Raw genomic sequence first — 18,562 nt, forward strand, 5'->3', positions numbered from 1 at the left:
CATGTAATCGCCGTGTCAGATTAACATCCCTCTATAGGCCCTCTATCGTCTAGCTAGATGGTAAGGTTGAAGATACGAACAGAACGGTCCTCGCCAGCACTGGCGAGCAACTTGCCGTGCGGCCGCCAAGCGAGGCGGGACACCGCACCAGCATGAACAGCCTCCTTTGGAACGGACGCGAGCGTCTTGATCTCCTCGCTGAGTGTGAGCACCTGGATGTTGCCGCCATCAGTGCCCACGGCAAGAAGGTACCCGTCCCCGTGTGGGGTGACTGCCACGGCGGTCGCGGCTTCTGCGAGCTTGTGCGTCGCTGCACAAGCCCACTTCCCTCCTTCCTGTCGCCACACCTTGACACTTTTGTCGCGCGAGGCAGTCACGAACGCGCTCCCAGCCCAGGCGCAGTCGAGCACCATGCGCGCATGCGGCCTCTCCTCGCTGGCCGAAGGTGTCCACCTGTCGCCGTCGCGCGAGAACAACCGCCACCCGCGGTCACGGGAGACCGTCAGCACCATGCTGTCATCTGGCGAGAACGCGATACGCGTCACCGTCAGCGTGTGCCCTGGCAAAGTGGCGCAGTCAGCCCAAGTCGACGCGTCGACGATGCGGACGACAGCATGTTCCGCGGAGGTTGCGCGACAGGCTGTCGCCACAAGGTCCCCGGCGTGGCTCGTTGCCAGCGTCGCTAGCTGTCGTCAGTGGGTGTCTAATGTGCCGTTATAACCCACCTCATAGCCATGCCCGTAGACCTTCTCGATTTCGGGCCAAAGGGTCGAGGTGCTCAGCTCCTCCTCGGTCGGAAGGCTTGTCATGGCCGTCGATACCGAGTCGCGGTCTACCGCATCCTTCGGCACGAGTTTCGACTTAGGAATGTCGCTCACAGCTTCGGCCTTCCCTAAGGCGCGGTTGGAGAGACCAAGTGGAGGCACTGTGGCACCGCGAGGCAGGCGGGACTGGAATCAGCTTCCAGATCAGATGACATTAGCCGTGCTCACAATCTCGGCCACAGTCTTGTTGCACACTCCCAGCGTGTTCAAGCTCTCCGCGAACCCAGTCGTCGCGTCAAAGATACGCGTAACCTTCTCCTCGGCCGCACTCGCAATCCGGAACGACGACAAGAACGCGCCGTCGACCATGTCGTAACCGTGGATCTGTGGTCGGGCAATCTCCGCCCACACTGCTTCCTTGGATCCCGATGGACGACATGGCGCGTGTATCCGCGAGGTCTGGTCCGAACTGTCATCAGTCCTGTTCTATCGTTGCATCAGCACTCACCCAGTCGAGAGGAGATAGTCTCCTGCCGGGTCCCATGCGACGCTGCGCACCGTCCCATAGTGTCCTGAAGTGCCCGGGCTCGTCTCCCACCCGTCTCCACGCCGCATCCAGCGCTCTACGCCACCATTCCAACCCGTCGCAATGACGGCCTCGTCATTTGGCGCCCAAACAGCGCCGAAGAAGGAAAGCCCGCGACCGCCAAACGCGCCGAACCGGTGCTCAGGCACCCAGATGCCGTCGCGGCCATGCTCACCGTCCGTCGGCGACCAGATCACCATTGAGTTGTCGCTAGCAGACGATAGGAGGCGGGGCGACTCTGCGTGCGACCAGCTGACATTCGTCAAGCCCGACTCGTGACCAACAAGCAGCGCCTCAAGGGTAATGTTAAATCGCTCACCGCCGACTGCGAGGACGTGCGCCTTTGTTGAGATCTGCGCGTTCCCGTCCAGCTGGGAGAGATCGAACATGTTACCTCCGGCGACGAAGGGTGAGATCCGCCACAGGCGAATGTAGTTGTCCTGTGCGCCAGTGGCAAGGAGGAGGTCTGACCCATCGCTGCCAGGATAGGACGTGAGAGTGAGGCAGCGGACCCAATCTTCGTGTCCTTCCAAAGAGAGGGCGTAGCGGTACTGCTGTTAGGGAATTGCACAAGTTGTATACCTACCGAACCGTCAACATGAGTCCACACCTGCACCTTGCGGTCGGTGAGGCCCATGATGAGCACGCGCGCAGATGAACCGGGGAGAGCGCCGACGACGAGGTCGAGGGGGAGCTTTCCCCGCAGATCAAGGGTCTCGACCTCTTCGACCTTGCTTCCGACGCACCAGCGGCGGACGACACCGTCCGAGCCGCCCGTGAGGACCTCGTCGTCGAACACGGAGAGCGCTGAGATAGATGACCCCTTGTGGGCTGTAAACGTCGCAGTACACGTGAACTGCTATTAACTTCACTTCGAACGCAGTAAGCTGCAACTCACGTTCCGTCCGTCGCGCGCCCAAACCCGTACCTCGCCCAATTGATCGCCGGACACAAACCCATTGCTGTTGCGCTTGAGCGTCGTGACGTGCGCTTTGTGCCCGATCAGAGTTGCGTAGACTCCCTTTCCGCTGGCATCCTGATTTAAAAAAGAATAACGAGGGCAAAGGAAGGTGACATCGCCGAGGAGGTGAGGAAGGTGTCAGTTGAGCTCATGGAAGACGTGAATGAGCTCACCATGTCCCACAAGGCGATAGTGCTGCCTGCGCCGTAGGCCAATACACCATTATCGAATGCGGCTGCGCACGACGAGGAACGATTTGCACCTATCGAGATGTAGGCTGTGTCGAGCATGGTGGTTGTTGGGTGCAGAACTTGGAGACTGTCAACAGTGGCGCAGCAAGTTGTAATCTTGCCTCCACATAGACGGACATGGATTTTGTCCGTTAATCGGGACCTAATTCTTCAATACTTCACTCGGTGGAGCGTGCCGTCCGTGACTGAATTCCGCTGTCGACAGTGGCACGATGTTGTTGAGGTTTTCCCGAATTCGTTTGATTGTGATCATTCCACGGCCCGACTTCTCGGCGTGGGTTGATTTAACAGCTGAAATGTGCTCCACATGATCTAATCGGGGCCCATACTTGGAGACCGAAGCGTAATGTTCTGCGATATCAGAACTGGGCATGCGAGTGCTTGGAATGCCGACACGGAGGAGAGTGGGTGGCGAGCGTCGTTCCACCTCCATCGTCACACCGATGACATGTATCTACATGCTACGTGCAGTCGGCAACGGTCCATAGCCTTCAGTGCTGGGGTGCTTGGCAGCATGGCAGCGGGGCTTGGGCATCTCTCACTCCGGCAACCAGCCACTTTATCCGGTCGGATTCCGGATACGAACTGACCGTGGCTACGATCCTCCAGCATACCCAACTAATCACCCGAGCTCGTAGCCCATCAGCTCGTAGCTCATACATAGCTCGCAGCAGAGGCACGATTCCTGCGGGGAGCATGGCCTATGGACTATCGCCGTGGAGGTCCACGGAATCTCACTTCCGCACTTTACCTCGTTACGAGCACACCGTCCATCCCCAGGATCCCTTAACTCGTTTTCGTTTCGACGTCGATTAGACTCGAGGCTCAAGGCACAACATGTGTTTGTGGGGCAGCCAGATGCATCGTTACGATGTGTCAGCGACGCGTTGTAAACACTGCGTTCTGATGGCGTACTGACCTGGTGATGTTAATTGCTGGAACAACCCCCTGATCTAATAGTTCTAGGCGGGAGCGGAAGTCCCGTCCCCTGGCCGAGTTTGGGCTTAACAGCCGCGTATCAGATGTTACACAATTCAAAGTTTGTGGTTCCTTGTCTGTAGTGGTGAGTCCCCCACGTCACCGACCCCGAATCCGCGTCTCAAAGTTGTGTTCCCGCTCGGAAAGCATCGCGTCGTGTTTAGACAAGACTACATGCAGATCATTGCATTCAATGCACCTAGCCCGAGCCAGAACATGGGGAAGGGGTGGGTACCTTGGCTGCACCTCGGCGATCGGGGAGCATTCACAGCGTGGGGAGCGTGGCCGCCGCGGGGCCGGGGGTGAGGTGATATGTCCCGTACACGGAGGCGTACGGAGGATTGCGCGAGTCAAAAAAGTTGGACAGGTCGATGGTGGTCATGTGAGGGGGGCAGGCGGGTGGGTTGCTCGTGTCGAATCACATCAGCCTTTACCGGTTAGGAAGGGGATTGTGCTTTAGCCTCGAGTTGATCTAGACTTATTCTAATTGGTTAATGAAACCATCTACCATCACTTGTCCTTCCGTTCCCCTTAGTAGCCACTCGACCCTGACCCTCGGTTGCCTCCCCTCGCGGGCTGGCGGATGAGACTTGGGTTGTAAGCCTTTTACCCCCCCCCCCCCTCGGTCAGACTCGTAGGCCTTTATTAAGACATCAGGCCATCCCCTGCCTTCTCTCCCTCCCATCACTCGTCTGCCCCCACGCAAGGACGCACAGTCTCCTCTCTTCTCATCTCGTAGCCCAAACTCGCCATGCAGGTCAACTCGCTCCTCCGCTACTCGCGTGCATGCCCGTTCCTCGGTCGCTCCAGCGCCACGAGCCTCAACGCTCTCGCCCAGGTCGGCGGCAGCAACGGCCGCGCCTCGGCCCTCACTCTCAAGGCCGGCGAGTGCCCCATGCTTGGCCCTCAGCTCCGCCGTGGCTACGCCTCCGTCGCTGGCAACCGTGAGGTCGAGGAGATCCACAAGGTGAGTTCCGCACAGTGGGCGGCGGGAGCAAATGTTTCACCGCCTGGCGCATTTCTTCAGGAGACCGGGGCGTTGTGGTGACCGAAATCGACTGGCGGCTGACGGGACAGAAGAAGGACATTGCCTTTGACGCCGTTGGAACCACTGCCGACAAGTGCCCGCACGCCACCGCTGCGCGTGCGGCTGCGGCGGCGACCCAGCGCGCCGCCGACAAGGCTCAGGTTGCGCCTACGCCTGAGCGCGCCGCCGGCACGTTCAACTACGAGCAGTTCTACCAAGCTGAGCTCGAGAAGAAGCACAAGGACAAATCGTACCGCTACTTCAACAACATTAACCGCATGGCGGCCAAGTTCCCTGTCGCGCACACTGCCGACCCCAAGGTCCAAGTTGACGTGTGGTGCGCCAACGACTACCTCGGAATGGGCAAGAACCCGGTCGTGCTCGATACAATGAAGCGGACGCTCAACAAGTATGGTGCTGGTGCGGGCGGCACCCGCAACATTGCGGGCAACGGTGCGCTGCACCTCGCGCTCGAGGACGAGCTCGCATCGCTCCACCGCAAGCAGGCGGCACTCGTCTTTTCGTCGTGCTACGTCGCCAACGACGCATGCCTTGCCACCATTGGCGCCAAGCTCCCTGGCTGTATCATCTTCTCCGACTCGCTCAACCACGCCTCGATGATCCAGGGCGTGCGCCATTCGAACGCCAAGAAGGTCATCTGGAAGCACAACGACATGGCCGACCTCGAGGCCAAGCTCCAGCAGGTCCCCAAGGACACGCCCAAGATCATCGCCTTCGAGTCTGTTTACTCGATGTGCGGCTCAGTCGCGCCCATTGAGGCCATCTGCGACCTCGCCGAGAAGTACGGCGCCATCACATTCCTCGACGAGGTCCACGCTGTCGGCATGTACGGTCCTTCGGGTGCCGGTGTCGCCGAGCACCTCGACTTTGCCGCTCACTACGCTACGCGCGAGTCTAGCAGCCCAGTCCCCCGCTCGGTCCAGGACCGCATTGACATCATCACTGGCACTCTCGGCAAGGCGTACGGCGTTGTCGGCGGCTACATTGCCGGCTCGTCTGACTTTGTCGACGTTGTGCGCTCGTACGCCCCGGGCTTCATCTTCACGACCTCGCTCCCGCCAGCCGTGGTCGCGGGCGCCCAAGTCTCTATTGCCTACCAGAAGGAGACCATGAGCGACCGCCGCCTGCAGCAGCTCAACACCCGCACGGTCAAGGGCCGCTTCGCTGACCTCGGCATCCCCGTCGTCCCCAACCCGTCGCACATTGTGCCCGTCCTCGTTGGCGACGCTGCCCTTGCCAAGCAGGCCTCGGACATGCTCCTGTCCAAGCACCACATCTATGTCCAGAGCATCAACTACCCGACAGTCCCCGTCGGCGAGGAGCGCCTCCGCATCACCCCCACGCCCGGCCACACGGCCGAGCAGGTCGAGCACCTTATCGCTTCGGTTGACAGCGTCTTCAACGAGCTCCACCTCAAGCGCCAGTCTGACTGGGTTGCGGCTGGTGGCCGCGCTGGTGTCGGTGCGCCCAACGCCGTGCCCATTAAGCCCATCTGGTCCGACGCCGAGCTCGGCCTCCAGGACGGCACTGCGCCTGTCCAGCTCGCCGAGGGCCGCCAGAGCACTGTCACCGACTCTGCCGTCGAGGTCGCCAACAAGCGCCTCACGCACCTCCTTGACGTCGGCCCGCGTCTCGGCTCCACTGAGGCGTCGGCGTAAGGTGTGAGGAAGAGTTGACAATATTACCGTAGCAAATAGTCGGAAGATGCAATGGGGAGGCGGATGATGGCTGTTACATATTGTTGCAGTGTGGGGACCAGTTCTCGCACCATGGTTGAATTGACACTAACGCCAGCAACAGCTTCCCTTGTCAAGTTGTCAAAAGTGTATCTGGATATTGGCAGCTGACCAGGTCATCAGCGCAGCCAGACTCATGCTGCCGTTTCGTCTGTAGCTATATGATCCCTCCAACTGTCTCCTCTGAGTATCGTCAATGCCAACGCCACCGCCACATGGAGAATGAGATGGAACAAAATGCCTTGGTTTGGTGGGCGGTTCAGGGCGGGCCGGCCCACCGAACCAATCACGCCGAGCATCTCGGTGGCCGCTGCACCACCCCTCACCCCCCCCCCCCCCATACCACGCTGTCATCTGTCCGAACCGGCATCTCAAACTCTAGAGATATCTATTCATCCACATCCATTTACATCCATCTCAAGGTCCCCGACCCCAACAACCACCTTCTCTACTTCGGTTTCGGCTTCCCCTCTGGCTTCTGACCACTCCTTCGCCCCGGCTCATTCGATTCGCAATGTCTGGCTTCCTCAAGGCCATCGCGGCCATTACGCCGGCCACGCCTCAGCCGCTCGCGCGCGAGTATGACGGACTCGAGTTCAAGTGGAAGATGTTTGTCATTCGCCCCGCCGCGTTCAAGTTTGAGGGTATAATGCTTGCTATCCTCGGCGCGTATCTTCTCCTGCACCTTATTGGCAAGCGCTTTAACATGGGCCGGGCTAGGAATGCGTGAGTGTTTGTTGGGTGTTGGGGGATGGGGAAAGGTTGGGCGAGAAGCAGAGAAGGGGATGAGCAGTGTGGGGGAGATTCGCGGGAGCGAGATGAGGTGTATCGAGGAGCTGGTGAGAATGGAGAGGGGAGAGCGGCTGAGAGAGAGAAGAGAGCGGAAGGAGCTGAAGTGATGGAGAAGGCGCCTACGAGGTAGCGCGCAGAGTGTCGTCTTCAACTGTTTCTCCCCTAATATCAACCAAGCCTTCCCTTGCTTGGCCTTGTTCTCCTACATCCCGCGTGCTGACTCTTAACTCACGCCAGCTTCTCGCCCTTCATCCCCACTCTGCAGGACCAGTTCACGAGGGTGCTGCCAATGAAGTCGTCGAGCTCGGCACTGCACCTCGTCTTTGCGACTGGCCGCCGCAACGTCCTCGCCGCGCACGTCACGCTCAAGCTCAAGCCGTTCCACGACCTCATCCAGATGCTCCTTACCTTTGCTGACGCCTTCATTGACCCTCTTTCCGACTCGAGTGAGTCGATGGTCTTCCAGTTCACCCTTGGCCGTGGCGCGTCGGGCTTCCAGGGCGAGGGCGCTGGTGTGTGGGCCATTGTCAACAAGGACGGCATGGCCAAGTTCCGTGAGAAGCGCTTCGACCTGGTAGGTTTCAGCTGGTGTCTGTGGTGGAGCTGACACAAGACTTTCCCCCGCATGCACGAGTCGACTGCCGTCCCCACGACCCACGCTCTTTTCTCTGAGCACAGCGACATCACTGACGCGATCCTCAAGACCCCCAACGTTGGTGTCGCCGAGGTGCTCGCCGACCGCACCGCCGCCCGCATCCTCAAGGCACTCATCATCACCGACGCCCCCACCAAGCGCCCCCAGAACGGTCCCCTCAAGCCCGAGCAGCGCGCACGCGAGATCTACCTGTCTGTGCGGAAGCCCACGACTCAGGCCGAGTCGGACGCCGTCAACGCGTGGATCCAGGTTGCGCTCAACCTTGCCGACCTCGTCACCCGCCCGACCATGGTCAAGGCAGAGGTGACGCGCAAGCTCGTGCGCACGCGCCAGGAGCTCGACGAGTCCCTCGCCAAGCAGTTCAAGAAGGAACAGGAGGAGGACAACCCGCCCGAGCAGACTGCTGAGGAGAAGCGCGCTGCCCGCAAGCGTGCCGAGCGTGCCAAGCTGTCTGAGAAGGACCAGAAGCGTGCCGACGAGCTTGACCGCAAGCGCGAGATGCGCAAGATGCAGAAGCGCGGTATGGCCGGCATGGGCCCGAAGTGAGCGTGCCTGCTGTAGTCACGATAACGATGCGCGTCATTTTGAAATGGGTGCGTGCATTGTTGTCGTGATGACGTTGGAGGGAGAGAGAGAAGTGCTTGAGAGGGGTGGAGAAAGGAAAAGCAAGCCTGGTCACCGGTGCCTGTCGGTGCGGAGGGAGGGCATGAGATCGGGGGCGGAAGTTTGTGGCGGTGGGCTTTTGTAGCTTTTGTAGGCGGGTGACGGCCCCGGCCCCTTGAGGGGTTTGCGGAGCGCACGGGCCAGAAGGGAGGAGTGGGAGGAGTGGTTACGTTAAAGGGGAGAGCGGCGCCAATGCCAATGGCTCAAACCTGAATGACAAGTAGGGAGGGGCAAATGGGGCGAGAACTTTCTCCTCTACTTGGAGTGATCACAAAGTAGATTTATCAGTTACTCATAAATAGATTGGTGAGGCATGATTCCAAACATTACCCAAAAGCAAAACAAGCGACGAGCAGACTCCGGCATGGTGATGGATTTGCTTGTTGCATTAACAAGAGGGGGGTCTATTTAAAAGGCGTCGTATGCCAAGCTACTCCAAGTCAGGGGTGTATCTATGTGGTTGTAACCCCCGAGGGCTAGGTGCGGATCCAATTTTGGGTGGCGCTGGTCACCACTGAGCGTCACCCACCATCAGCTCCAACTCAACTCACCCTTCTATACATCTACTCTCATCACTACTGCTCGTAATGTCCGCAGGTCATGGTGAGTTTTCCGCAGCCCCACCGACGCTGGTATCCGTGTGCTCTTATCCATACCTTGACGTGCCCGACTCGATTCTCGCCCGCCTCAACCCATCGCATCGCTGACACCAGACGAGGCCTTCGCCTCCATCAGGCAACAACTACAGGAGGTATACGACATCCTCTCTCTTGTCGAGGAAACGCACCCTCGCAAACACAAGCGCCATTCGCCCACGGCAGTCAAGGGTCGAATCCATTCCATGATCACCGAAATCGACGTGTTCTGCACGAGGCCAGCACTTGACGGACCGAGTTTCCCGCACATTTTGGACCGCGTACTCGCCCTTTCCGACTATGAGGGCTTGATGGCACTGAGGGGCGTTAATAAGGCACTCAACGCCAAGGCCGACGCGCGCCTCTTCGCGCATGTCGCCCTCATCTCTCCCTCCACCTCCACCTCGCTAGTGAACAAGATCAAGCATCGGGTTGGCATTGCCGTCGGCCCAGGCGGCTTCGTCCTCTGCACACCTGGTTCTGCCCACTTCCTTCCCCATTTCCCGTCCACACCAATCTCGGCCGAACGCGCGGCTCTCATAAAAGCCGTCGACTACTACGGCCCGCGTCCGTCGCCGCACGTCCAAGAAGCAATTACGGCCCTGCAAGACGTCGAGCTATGGCGTTCCGAGGCTCCGTTCGCTGCTGATTCTGACCAAGGTGCGCCGGATCTCACCCGAGGCGTGGCCGTGGCAAATTTCCCAATCATTACAAAGGAGGACACGACGTTTACGGTCCGCGTCCCGCCGCACACTACGGCGGTCGTGCACCTCACGTGGCCTGACCGGGACATGGGGCGGGACGAGACACCCGTCATTGTCGACTTGTTCGCTGCACCGGGCTCTGACGCCTACATTGTTGTGGAGAAACCCGAGGCGGACGCCCAACTCCCTCTCTCCAACCTGCGAGACGAGTTGGGGTTCTACCTCGGCGCGGGTGTGGCCGAGGCTTTCCCAAGGGGGACGGATGAGCGGCCCCGAGTCACAATCGTCGGACTGGAGGGGCTGTATCCAAACGTGGATGCGACTACAACAGCGACGTTCACGCAACGCTGTCTACGCCAGCTGGAGAGTTACATCTCGGAGCGGTACGGCGTCGAGGTCAATCAGCATGTTGGGGCGATGACACTCGATGAGTGGGAGGACGCGTGGCGGGATCGCGAGTGGGGAAGGTTAGCCATGAACCCCCACCTCGCGTATACGAGTAACGAGGTCGCGCTGAGCTGTAAGTGGTTTTGAAAGTTGAAGGGCTGACGGCAGTATGGTGATCTAGCATCTCGGGACGATCTGAGAGTTAGAGTTGAGAGTTTGAGAGGGCATTCAATTCATTGAGCAGCCGGTCCGTCCGTCTTTACAGTAAACTTTGGCGGAGGACCCCCCGATCCGCTGACACTCATATGCATAGCATTGTACATTATTCTGCTTCTAGAATGAGGTTGTACCGGCCACCATCCTTTGGGAATGAGGTTGTCACGGGTTGTCACCGTGATACCGTCTGGCGCCATTGTTCTGACGCCACCGCGCTGTCACCAGCGCCATGGCCGCACCGCCGTCACTGTCACATCCACACTCGACGGTTACATTCACCCTCGGTACACAATGGGCCTCAGATCCCCTTCCAACAGTCTCCAGACATCAACAGCCTCCAGTCCTCCAGTCATTGTGGTCTGACCTGTTCTAGGTGCCATGCGTCGGCTGCGGCGGAAAGAGGCAGTGTCGCTTCAACGACGTTACCACAAATTCGGAAACCGCTTGCGCACGTAGCTTTGTGGTCGCATACAGAAGGCGTGTCTTGAATAATCTCTTCCGATACGGATGAGTGACGGAAAGGTATCACTCAAGTCAATGAGGCTGAGAGCACCGTGGGAAACCCCATCACGGACCGTATATCCGGTCCACTTCCGGAACGAAGAGTCCACTAACCCGCGCCGTCAAAACAATCAACCATAATCAACCACAATCGCATCATGCCCAATCATGCCCGCCACCGATGAAGAGGACGACTACGGCGACGAGCTCGTATACGACTCGGGACTCGACGAGACCCTCCGCGCAGCCGAGGCTGTTCCTGACATCGAGGACGTGCCGCTCGCCATCTCACCGTTTGGCGAGTTTCGGCACCGTGGCAACCTCTCCGTATCTGACCTGGTTGGGCCGGTCTGGTGCGAGGTCCAGTTCGACTAGTGAGCTACTACTATGTGATACCAGCTGACAGCAGTCGTCTGCGTACCCTTCCTTACCTCCCGGTTAGCCAGCGGCCGACGACCATAATCTCGCCCAAGGGCGCGAGCATCTCTGTCGACCAGGCAAAGGTCGAGGGCAAGGAGCGTATCCTGAGGCGGGGAGAGGTGGGCATGAGCACGGACATTGTTAACCTTTGACAATTCATAAGCGGCTCGAGCGCGAGATCCATCCCGAAGAGATCAAAGTTCAGGCAACGACGAGGGAAGACACATGGGGCCTGAGGTGAGCTTATCTGCCCCACATCAAAGCTGACAGCAGGATGCTGAACATGTTCTCCGCACTAGAGGCCTTGCTAACTATCGGCAAGTGCCGCGAACTGCCAGTCGCTGGGTTCGTGGACGACACGTTTGTCCTGGGCATCATTGTGAGCTGCATTGGAAGGAGCAGCTGACAACAGGACGAAATCACACGCGTACCCATCGTCGAATCGCCAACGAAGGGTCGTCAGACGCGGGCAAAGCGTACAGAGTCCGGGCGTCAGGCGTCCCTAAACGACTTCTTCGGTGGCAAGCCACTACCCCAACCACAGACCCACCGGCTAATCGTGTCCGACTCAAAGACGCGGACGACCGCCTCAATGCCGAGGGAAGAGGACACTCTCGCTGGTCGCCTGCAGGTCATGCTCTACAAGGAGCTGATTGACGCCCTCCTCGTGCCGCATGAACCGCGGTTGGTATCTCCGAAGGCGCGCGTTAAGGTGGAAGAGGGCGAAGCTCAGGTCGAGGTGGAGGCCGATCCGCCACATAAGCCGCCAGAGGCTTACCTTCCCACGTCAAGCGAGCAAGGTTCAGGGCTGTGGCGCATTTGGGACCATCTGGGGCTCGACACGTCCAGATGGTTCACGGACGAGTTTATCGCACAGACCTGTCCCGTTGTCGAGAGTAACGAGCTGCGGTTTGGCGTAGCCGAGGGTCGAACTCTAGCCGACTACGCCCAGTCATGGACCCGGTACGTCGCAGCCCTGGGCCTCGGTGCCGGGACAGATGAGGGCCGCACAGATACCTCGCTGGAGCTCGTATACCGCCGCGCTGCACCCAAGAGGAAGAAGGAGGCAGCCCGGAAACGGCGCAAGGGAACCAAAGGCCGGAGGAGAAAAGAGAAGGGCGAGGCTGTCTTGGCTGTGCTTCCCTCTCTGGAAGATGTGGACATTGCCACACTGGATGAGGAGACCCAGGTCCAGCTCGCTCTGCAACTCAGCATGCAGGACTCAAAGGCCGAGAGAGGTCCGTCGTCCCAGATTCTCAGAGACGCTCGGCTTGTGGAAATTACGTCGTCATCCGACGGAAACGAACCTAGCATGACGGTTTATGACCCAGGACACGTCCTTGCGGAGGGTCCCAGGTCCCAGAATATCGAGGCCACATATGACACTGGAGACGAACCGCCGTTATCTGAGCCTCCACTGGTAGCTTTGGGAATGGGAAGCCCCAGTTTGGCCGACAGACCTAGTGATGGAGAGTCGCAAGTCGAGCCCTTAGGTCATCCTCTAGATTCGCCCCCATCGAGCTCTGCCCTGGGCCTTGGGAAACCCACTGTCTCGTGCTCGTGCTCCCAACGCTCGGTCTCGAGCCAGACGAAATACTTCACGTCCGACAGCGAGCAGGAGCGCGAGGACGCAGAGCTGGCGTGGGCTGTCGAGATGAGCTTGGGCACCGGGTCACAGGAGACTGCCGCGCCCTCCGGAGCAGGGGTCATGTCGCCATCAGAGCGAAAGCCGCGTGCACGGTCACCCTCTCCAGGAACAGCATCGGGGTCTATTATTGGCAAGCACCGCTTCACGCACGACCGCGCCGCGCTTGGCACACACCTGCGATCCGTACTCCAGTACTGGCGAGGGACTCGGAGGCCACTGGGCGTCAGCACCGCTCAGGTTCGTCGGTGCCACTGGTGCGAGTTTGAGGAGGGGTGTGAGTGGCGGTGAGTCGAGGTGTGGAATACGAGTTGTGGAAGTGCTAAATGCAGCCAAACCAAGGCGGGCGAGGCGCTCGAGCGCTACCGCTCGCAGAGAATGTCATGAGAACGATGAGAGCGTGTCACTTTATCATTCCTATTTGTACAGTACAGTGGTGTATTTTTACAGTCTGATGTGTGAAGCCATGGAGGTGAGGGGACGTGGAACCCAGTGTCCGTAATGTCCGTTCTTACACAAGCGGGGTCCACTGGCACACGCCGCCGTTACACACGCCTGCGACGCCGAGGACGTCATCAGCGACGGCCCAGGTGCGCGCAGGATCGGTGAGGGCGCCAGGGAGGACGCGCCAGTTGAGGCCATTCTCCCATACCTTGGTGACAAGGCCCCTGTCGAGTGCAGAGTATATCACGGCTGCCCAGATGAGGAGTGCGAGGGTGGCAAGGTAGAGTGTGAGCCAGTCGTGCTTGGAGGGCGGCTCAATCTCGCGATCGAGATCGGCGGCGGTGAGGGGCAAAGTCATTGCGAGTGGTGATCGCACGAGCGTCCTAAAACGGTACTTGGCCTCTGGCCTCGCTTGACCAATGTATGGGTTCGAGTGGTTTATGACCGATGTGGTCTCGGGAACGCTCACGATCTCTTCCTCGACTTGGTGTTGAGTTGCATCGGGGTCGAGAACCTCCTTTCTAGGAAGAGGAAGGAAGGCGGACCGGGCAGCGTCCTTGAACAGTGGTACGGCTGCGCGGATGTTTGAAAGGACCGTGCGCATCTCGCTGGTGGTTGGAATACGCGCAAAGCCTTGCTTGGGAGCAGGGGACTTGGAGTTCTTGGAGTTGGTCTGGCCGCGCTCGGCTTCGGAGAGAAACCAAATGTCGATACCGAGACGTTCAGGCGAGGGCGCGCGGGGCGCTACCTCGAGGGGTGGAGAGGTTTCGCGGGACGACATTTTGGCGAGGTTGGTGGTTGCGACTGATTATTCACAGGCTTTTTCAAGCTGGAATAATGGTGATGGTATGGAAAGATGACGTCGGCGGCGGGGAATCTGGCGTCTTTGATACACTTTGCGTGAGTCGCGTCAGGTGGTTCCGAGATCGGGATCGAGGTCGAGGTCGAGGTCAAAGTAGCGAACAAGGTGGGAAGTTCACCTTTCAATTAGTGCATTTATGGACTGTTGCTTGTTAGACGACGAGCCACACCTCGGTATGTGGTAGTCATCAACAATCTGCTTTTACGGCACCCCTTTGAGAGTGGCTGACCCAGTCCAAGCCATCAATTGTATTGTAGGTACTCAGAAACCTGAAGATGTCATGTATTATACATGTAATGGATCGTGTATCCACCCATCCTCTACGATTACCCCTTTTTAATACCAACTGGTGCGTTGGGCCCCCGCCCGCGTAATGTCTGTTGTACCTGTTTCGGCGTCGAGTCGACCAGGACCGGGCCAAATGTCGTGCCGGTGCTCATCGGATAGACCGTTGCCATCCATGTCCATCAGCTTGTCTATCAACTGTAGCTGTAGTCATCTTGCCGAGTCTTGGAACATGGTTGCAATCTACTCCGAGTCAACAGCCGGCACTTGCTGGTTATGCGACCACCCGCCACAGTACCCCGATGGACGGACGCATGGCACGATGGCGCGTAATGCGTAATGTGCCCATGTCCGAGTTGAGATGCTTGATGCATGCATGGGTTGACGTCACGGTGTATTGCAGCGTCTCACCATCTCACCTTCACATTGGATACACTTGGATACTGTACATGGAACAGAGCAGTGGGAACAGGACAAGTGGATCTGATTGAGGTACGCGACATGAGAACGGTGGCGAGCGAACCAAACATACATGTAGAACCAAACAAAACAGCCTCGCTTGGCTTGGTTGGCCGGGTTTCTCCCCGACTGCGATACTTGGATCCCGATGGCAACGACGCAACAACGCGTCGTTGACAACGCGTTATTAGTGGACTACAACACGCAGCACGCAGGGCGTGGCTGACTCGAGCTTGTTATGCTGTGTTGTGTTGTGCTGTGTTGTGTTGTGCTGTGTTGTGTTGTGCTGTGTTGTGTTGTGCACCTGTTGACGGAATTCACTTGACACGATCACTGCCATGTGCTCGTCAAGGGAACACACGTTGTGCGTGACCTTGGAGTGTGTGCTGTCGATGGCCCATGCAACAACAACGGCTGACCAACGATCCAACATGGCGGGATCGGCCAAGATCGGCCATAGGCTGAGGTCAAGCTAAAGACTACAGGCGACCCATCGTGTCGCGAGCTCACTTACTCCAGATGTTTAGATGGCCACAGAGGCTGGTTATGTCGACATAAGCACCTAGCATCTGGCACCCACCACCCAGCTTCACCACCGTCTCGTGTACGCAATCTCCTGAAGTTTCAAATCAACATTTCACAGGCACAAGAGTACATCACAAAGAGCCATAGATGTCTACTACAACCCCCAACTGCTTCCCCCTCCTTCTGCCCTTGGTCACGAGTTAAGATGCGATAAGAAAAAAGAGATAATACTGAGTGGTATGGCTGAATCCCCAGCCATAAGAAAAGTGAAATGGCCCCAACTAATTGTGGGTCGCCTGGAAGCCGTCCTCGTCGACGACAATGTTCTTGACGCGCTTGGACGCCTTGACGGGGTTGGGCTGCTCGTAGACCCAGTCGAGTTCCTCGAGGGTGCGGCCCTGCGACTCGACGCCGAAGAAGAACCAACAGGCCGCCTCGACGCAGTCCCAGGCAACAAAGACGAAGATGTACTTGTATCCGAGGTTCTGGAGGCCAATGGGGCCAGCAAACTGGTTGATGAAGCCGACGGCGGAGACGATAAAGCCCGAGGCGGCAAGACCCTTGGCACGCATGGTGGTGGTCAGAGCCTCAACGGGGACGACACCCTGGAGCGGGGTGTAGGTGAACGAGAACAGACAGTTGAAGAGGAAGTAGGCGGCGAGAGCGCCTTGGGCGACTGACGTTGAGATGGGCCCGGCACCTTCAAAGCCGGCCTTGTTGACCTGCTTATCGAGGACGGCCGAGAGAGCCGAGTTGATGCCAAGGAGGACGGCACAGCCGAGGGTACCCCAAGGAAGGATGAAGCGGCGGGGCATGCGGTCGGTGAGTGTGGCAGCGGTTAGGGCACAAATGGCAGAGATGCACTGGTTAAGGAGGTTGTAGCCGAGCTGGCCGGCGACCGTGTCGACACCGAGGTTCTTGAAAATGATGGTGTTAAAGTACGCCAGACCGTTACCGGAGAACTGGCCAAAGACGGAGATCATGAGAACCTGGGCCATGCGCCAGCGGCCACCGTGCGAGAAGAAGAGCGGACGGTAGTCCCACCACACCTTGTCGATCCCGTCGAGGGCAATCGAGGCCTTCATCTCACGAAGCTCAAACGAGACGAGCGCGTCGTCGGGGTTGCCGTTGCCGTGGTACTTTGTCAGGAAGTCGTGGGCCTCCTCGACGCGGCCCTGCGCCACGAGGTAGCGTGGCGATTCGGGGACAAATGGCAGGATGGCCATGACGAGGAAGCAAGCAACGGCCTGGAGAATGAGGGGGAGGCGCCACGACATCTGGCCGTTGATAAACGATGTGCCAAAAGTGATGGCCGAGGCGGGAACCGAGCCACCAAACCAGCCACAGTTGTAGATGCCGGTCGCGCGACCACGCCACTGGGGTGGGGCAATCTCCATCGAGTACGCGGGCGCCGCGACAGTCATGATCGAAATACCAAAGCCGAGGACAAAGCGACCGACGATGAACTGCTCAACATGGTGCGAGGTGGAGGTGAGGATCATGCCGATGATAATAATCCAGGCGCCGATGAACATGGCCTTGCGGCGGCCAAAGCGGTCCGAAATGGTGGCTGCGAAAGGCGAGCCCACCATCGAACCGACAGTGTAGAGGGAGAAGATGATGCCAGTGAGCGTGCCGTTGTCCTGGATCTCCTCAAACACGCCACCCTTGTACGAGCCGAACTGCTTGTTGAATGCAGGCATCGCGAGGATGGCTGATGTCAGCGCGACTCACGACCTAGTCTAGCCTCACCAGTCATGAGTGAGCCATCGTAGCCATTCGCAAAGGCGCAGCAACAGGCGCAGAACACGCCGAGATAGAGCTTGATGGAGCTCGCGCTCCAGCGCGGGATGTTGGACTGGGCAATGACGGCCTGGAGCTCATTCTGCGTATCAGCCTCCGTCGTTGCAGCAGGTGGGGGGACGGCACGCACCTCGCTTCCAGACTCGAGGTGCTTGTCGATGTGGTGAAGGTCGTTCTTCTCCGACTCGGGGTTCTTGATATCGGACATGATAGTGGGTTTCTGTGTACGTCGGGGTTGGAGGTAGGTTGGCTTGGAAGCGGAGTAGGCTGAGTTGGATGCGAGGTAAGCTAAGCTAGGCTTGAAGGCCGAGGCACTTGGGCTTGATGGAGAGCAGACACCCCGCCCGCCACCTTATAACGTCGTTGACGTCGAGTTGGGAAACATAGACAAAGGCTGTCGTCGGCCCGCGAGCACGACGGCGCGTGGTGGCCCTAGAGCCCCGCGGTGGCGTCGGAACTCAGTAGCGGCCCATTACCGGAAGTTGTTATCCAGCTCTCCGCATGGCCTTGGTGTGAGTGGAGCGGCAACAGGGCAGAAAACCGAAAACGGCCCGAGATGTAGCATAGAGATAATGGCCCGAGAATCAGATCCCCGTATTCGTGCCGTGAGAGGTAAGCCGACGAATGTGTCTGGATTCAGCATGGATGCATCGCGCGTGACCTCTTCAATCTCGAGCGTCATACCGATAGATTGTGTGCTGTGGGGCGCTCGATCAAGAGATGGTGCGGACACATTGCGCGGCGTCAGGCGTCCAGCGTCATGTTCAACTATTCCAGCTGAGTGGCAAGTCTGCAGAAAATCCCCCGACGCCTCAACCTCTCAGTGTCTCTGTCCTTGAACATGGGACAAGCAAGGCTTCTAAACTTGTTCCTTGTAGCTTGACCCTCATGACAGGCTCTCAAGCAGGCACCAGGCATCGCGAGCAGGGTATGGCAGCAGTGGGTGGATGTTTGAGACAAGCGAATCTTCAGGTGGAAACGGGCCGATTCAAAACGTGCCGATCATCTTATCCCATTCGTCTGAGCCAGACCTCACTTCGGAGATCGACAAGGTTCCTTACCCCAGCTCTCCACTCCCCAGTGTAGAGCCCCGGGCAATCGTCTTGCCCATTGCACCGACGTACATCTTGCACTGCGTCCACAGCGGTATGCGAGTCGGCATCTGCCAGTCATGAGACGTGGTGTCACATACCACACTCCACATGTGAATCGCGCCGATTAAAGTGGGCCGCTGTCGGGGAG

The 18,562-nt window shown here is 58.6% G+C and overlaps 7 protein-coding genes across 7 annotated transcripts; 4 read left to right on the forward strand and 3 right to left on the reverse strand.

The window, feature by feature from the left end:
• Window positions 1-53: 53 nt before the first annotated feature.
• On the reverse strand, window positions 54-2,601 carry ELP2 (uncharacterized protein; the record flags this gene model as incomplete). The annotated part of the gene is made up of 7 exons (XM_060597971.1): window positions 54-686; window positions 726-950; window positions 993-1,233; window positions 1,273-1,901; window positions 1,937-2,206; window positions 2,249-2,386; window positions 2,485-2,601. The coding sequence occupies 7 exons, from the start codon at window positions 2,599-2,601 to the stop codon at window positions 54-56; spliced, it is 2,253 nt and encodes a 750-aa protein (XP_060454811.1).
• Window positions 2,602-4,291: 1,690 nt separating this feature from the next.
• HEM1 (uncharacterized protein) lies at window positions 4,292-6,246 on the forward strand (the record flags this gene model as incomplete). The annotated part of the gene is made up of 2 exons (XM_060597972.1): window positions 4,292-4,507; window positions 4,618-6,246. 2 exons carry the CDS (start codon window positions 4,292-4,294, stop codon window positions 6,244-6,246), a joined length of 1,845 nt encoding a protein of 614 aa, XP_060454812.1.
• A 592-nt stretch (window positions 6,247-6,838) lies between these two features.
• On the forward strand, window positions 6,839-8,317 carry CcaverHIS019_0209090 (uncharacterized protein; the record flags this gene model as incomplete). Its single annotated transcript, XM_060597973.1, has 3 exons — window positions 6,839-7,050; window positions 7,354-7,690; window positions 7,730-8,317. The coding sequence occupies 3 exons, from the start codon at window positions 6,839-6,841 to the stop codon at window positions 8,315-8,317; spliced, it is 1,137 nt and encodes a 378-aa protein (XP_060454813.1).
• A 704-nt stretch (window positions 8,318-9,021) lies between these two features.
• On the forward strand, window positions 9,022-10,336 carry CcaverHIS019_0209100 (uncharacterized protein; the record flags this gene model as incomplete). Its single annotated transcript, XM_060597974.1, has 3 exons — window positions 9,022-9,037; window positions 9,148-10,293; window positions 10,329-10,336. The coding sequence occupies 3 exons, from the start codon at window positions 9,022-9,024 to the stop codon at window positions 10,334-10,336; spliced, it is 1,170 nt and encodes a 389-aa protein (XP_060454814.1).
• Window positions 10,337-11,045: 709 nt separating this feature from the next.
• CcaverHIS019_0209110 (uncharacterized protein) lies at window positions 11,046-13,329 on the forward strand (the record flags this gene model as incomplete). The annotated part of the gene is made up of 6 exons (XM_060597975.1): window positions 11,046-11,251; window positions 11,287-11,416; window positions 11,461-11,534; window positions 11,571-11,676; window positions 11,710-13,229; window positions 13,275-13,329. 6 exons carry the CDS (start codon window positions 11,046-11,048, stop codon window positions 13,327-13,329), a joined length of 2,091 nt encoding a protein of 696 aa, XP_060454815.1.
• A 124-nt stretch (window positions 13,330-13,453) lies between these two features.
• Window positions 13,454-14,167, reverse strand: CcaverHIS019_0209120 (uncharacterized protein; the record flags this gene model as incomplete). Its single annotated transcript, XM_060597976.1, has 1 exon — window positions 13,454-14,167. One exon carries the CDS (start codon window positions 14,165-14,167, stop codon window positions 13,454-13,456), a length of 714 nt encoding a protein of 237 aa, XP_060454816.1.
• A 1,631-nt stretch (window positions 14,168-15,798) lies between these two features.
• On the reverse strand, window positions 15,799-17,528 carry CcaverHIS019_0209130 (uncharacterized protein; the record flags this gene model as incomplete). Its single annotated transcript, XM_060597977.1, has 3 exons — window positions 15,799-17,231; window positions 17,270-17,402; window positions 17,451-17,528. 3 exons carry the CDS (start codon window positions 17,526-17,528, stop codon window positions 15,799-15,801), a joined length of 1,644 nt encoding a protein of 547 aa, XP_060454817.1.
• Between the last annotated feature and the right edge of the window lie 1,034 nt (window positions 17,529-18,562).

Source organism: Cutaneotrichosporon cavernicola, assembly GCF_030864355.1.
Source record: "Cutaneotrichosporon cavernicola HIS019 DNA, chromosome: 2".
Classification (NCBI taxonomy): domain Eukaryota; kingdom Fungi; phylum Basidiomycota; class Tremellomycetes; order Trichosporonales; family Trichosporonaceae; genus Cutaneotrichosporon; species Cutaneotrichosporon cavernicola.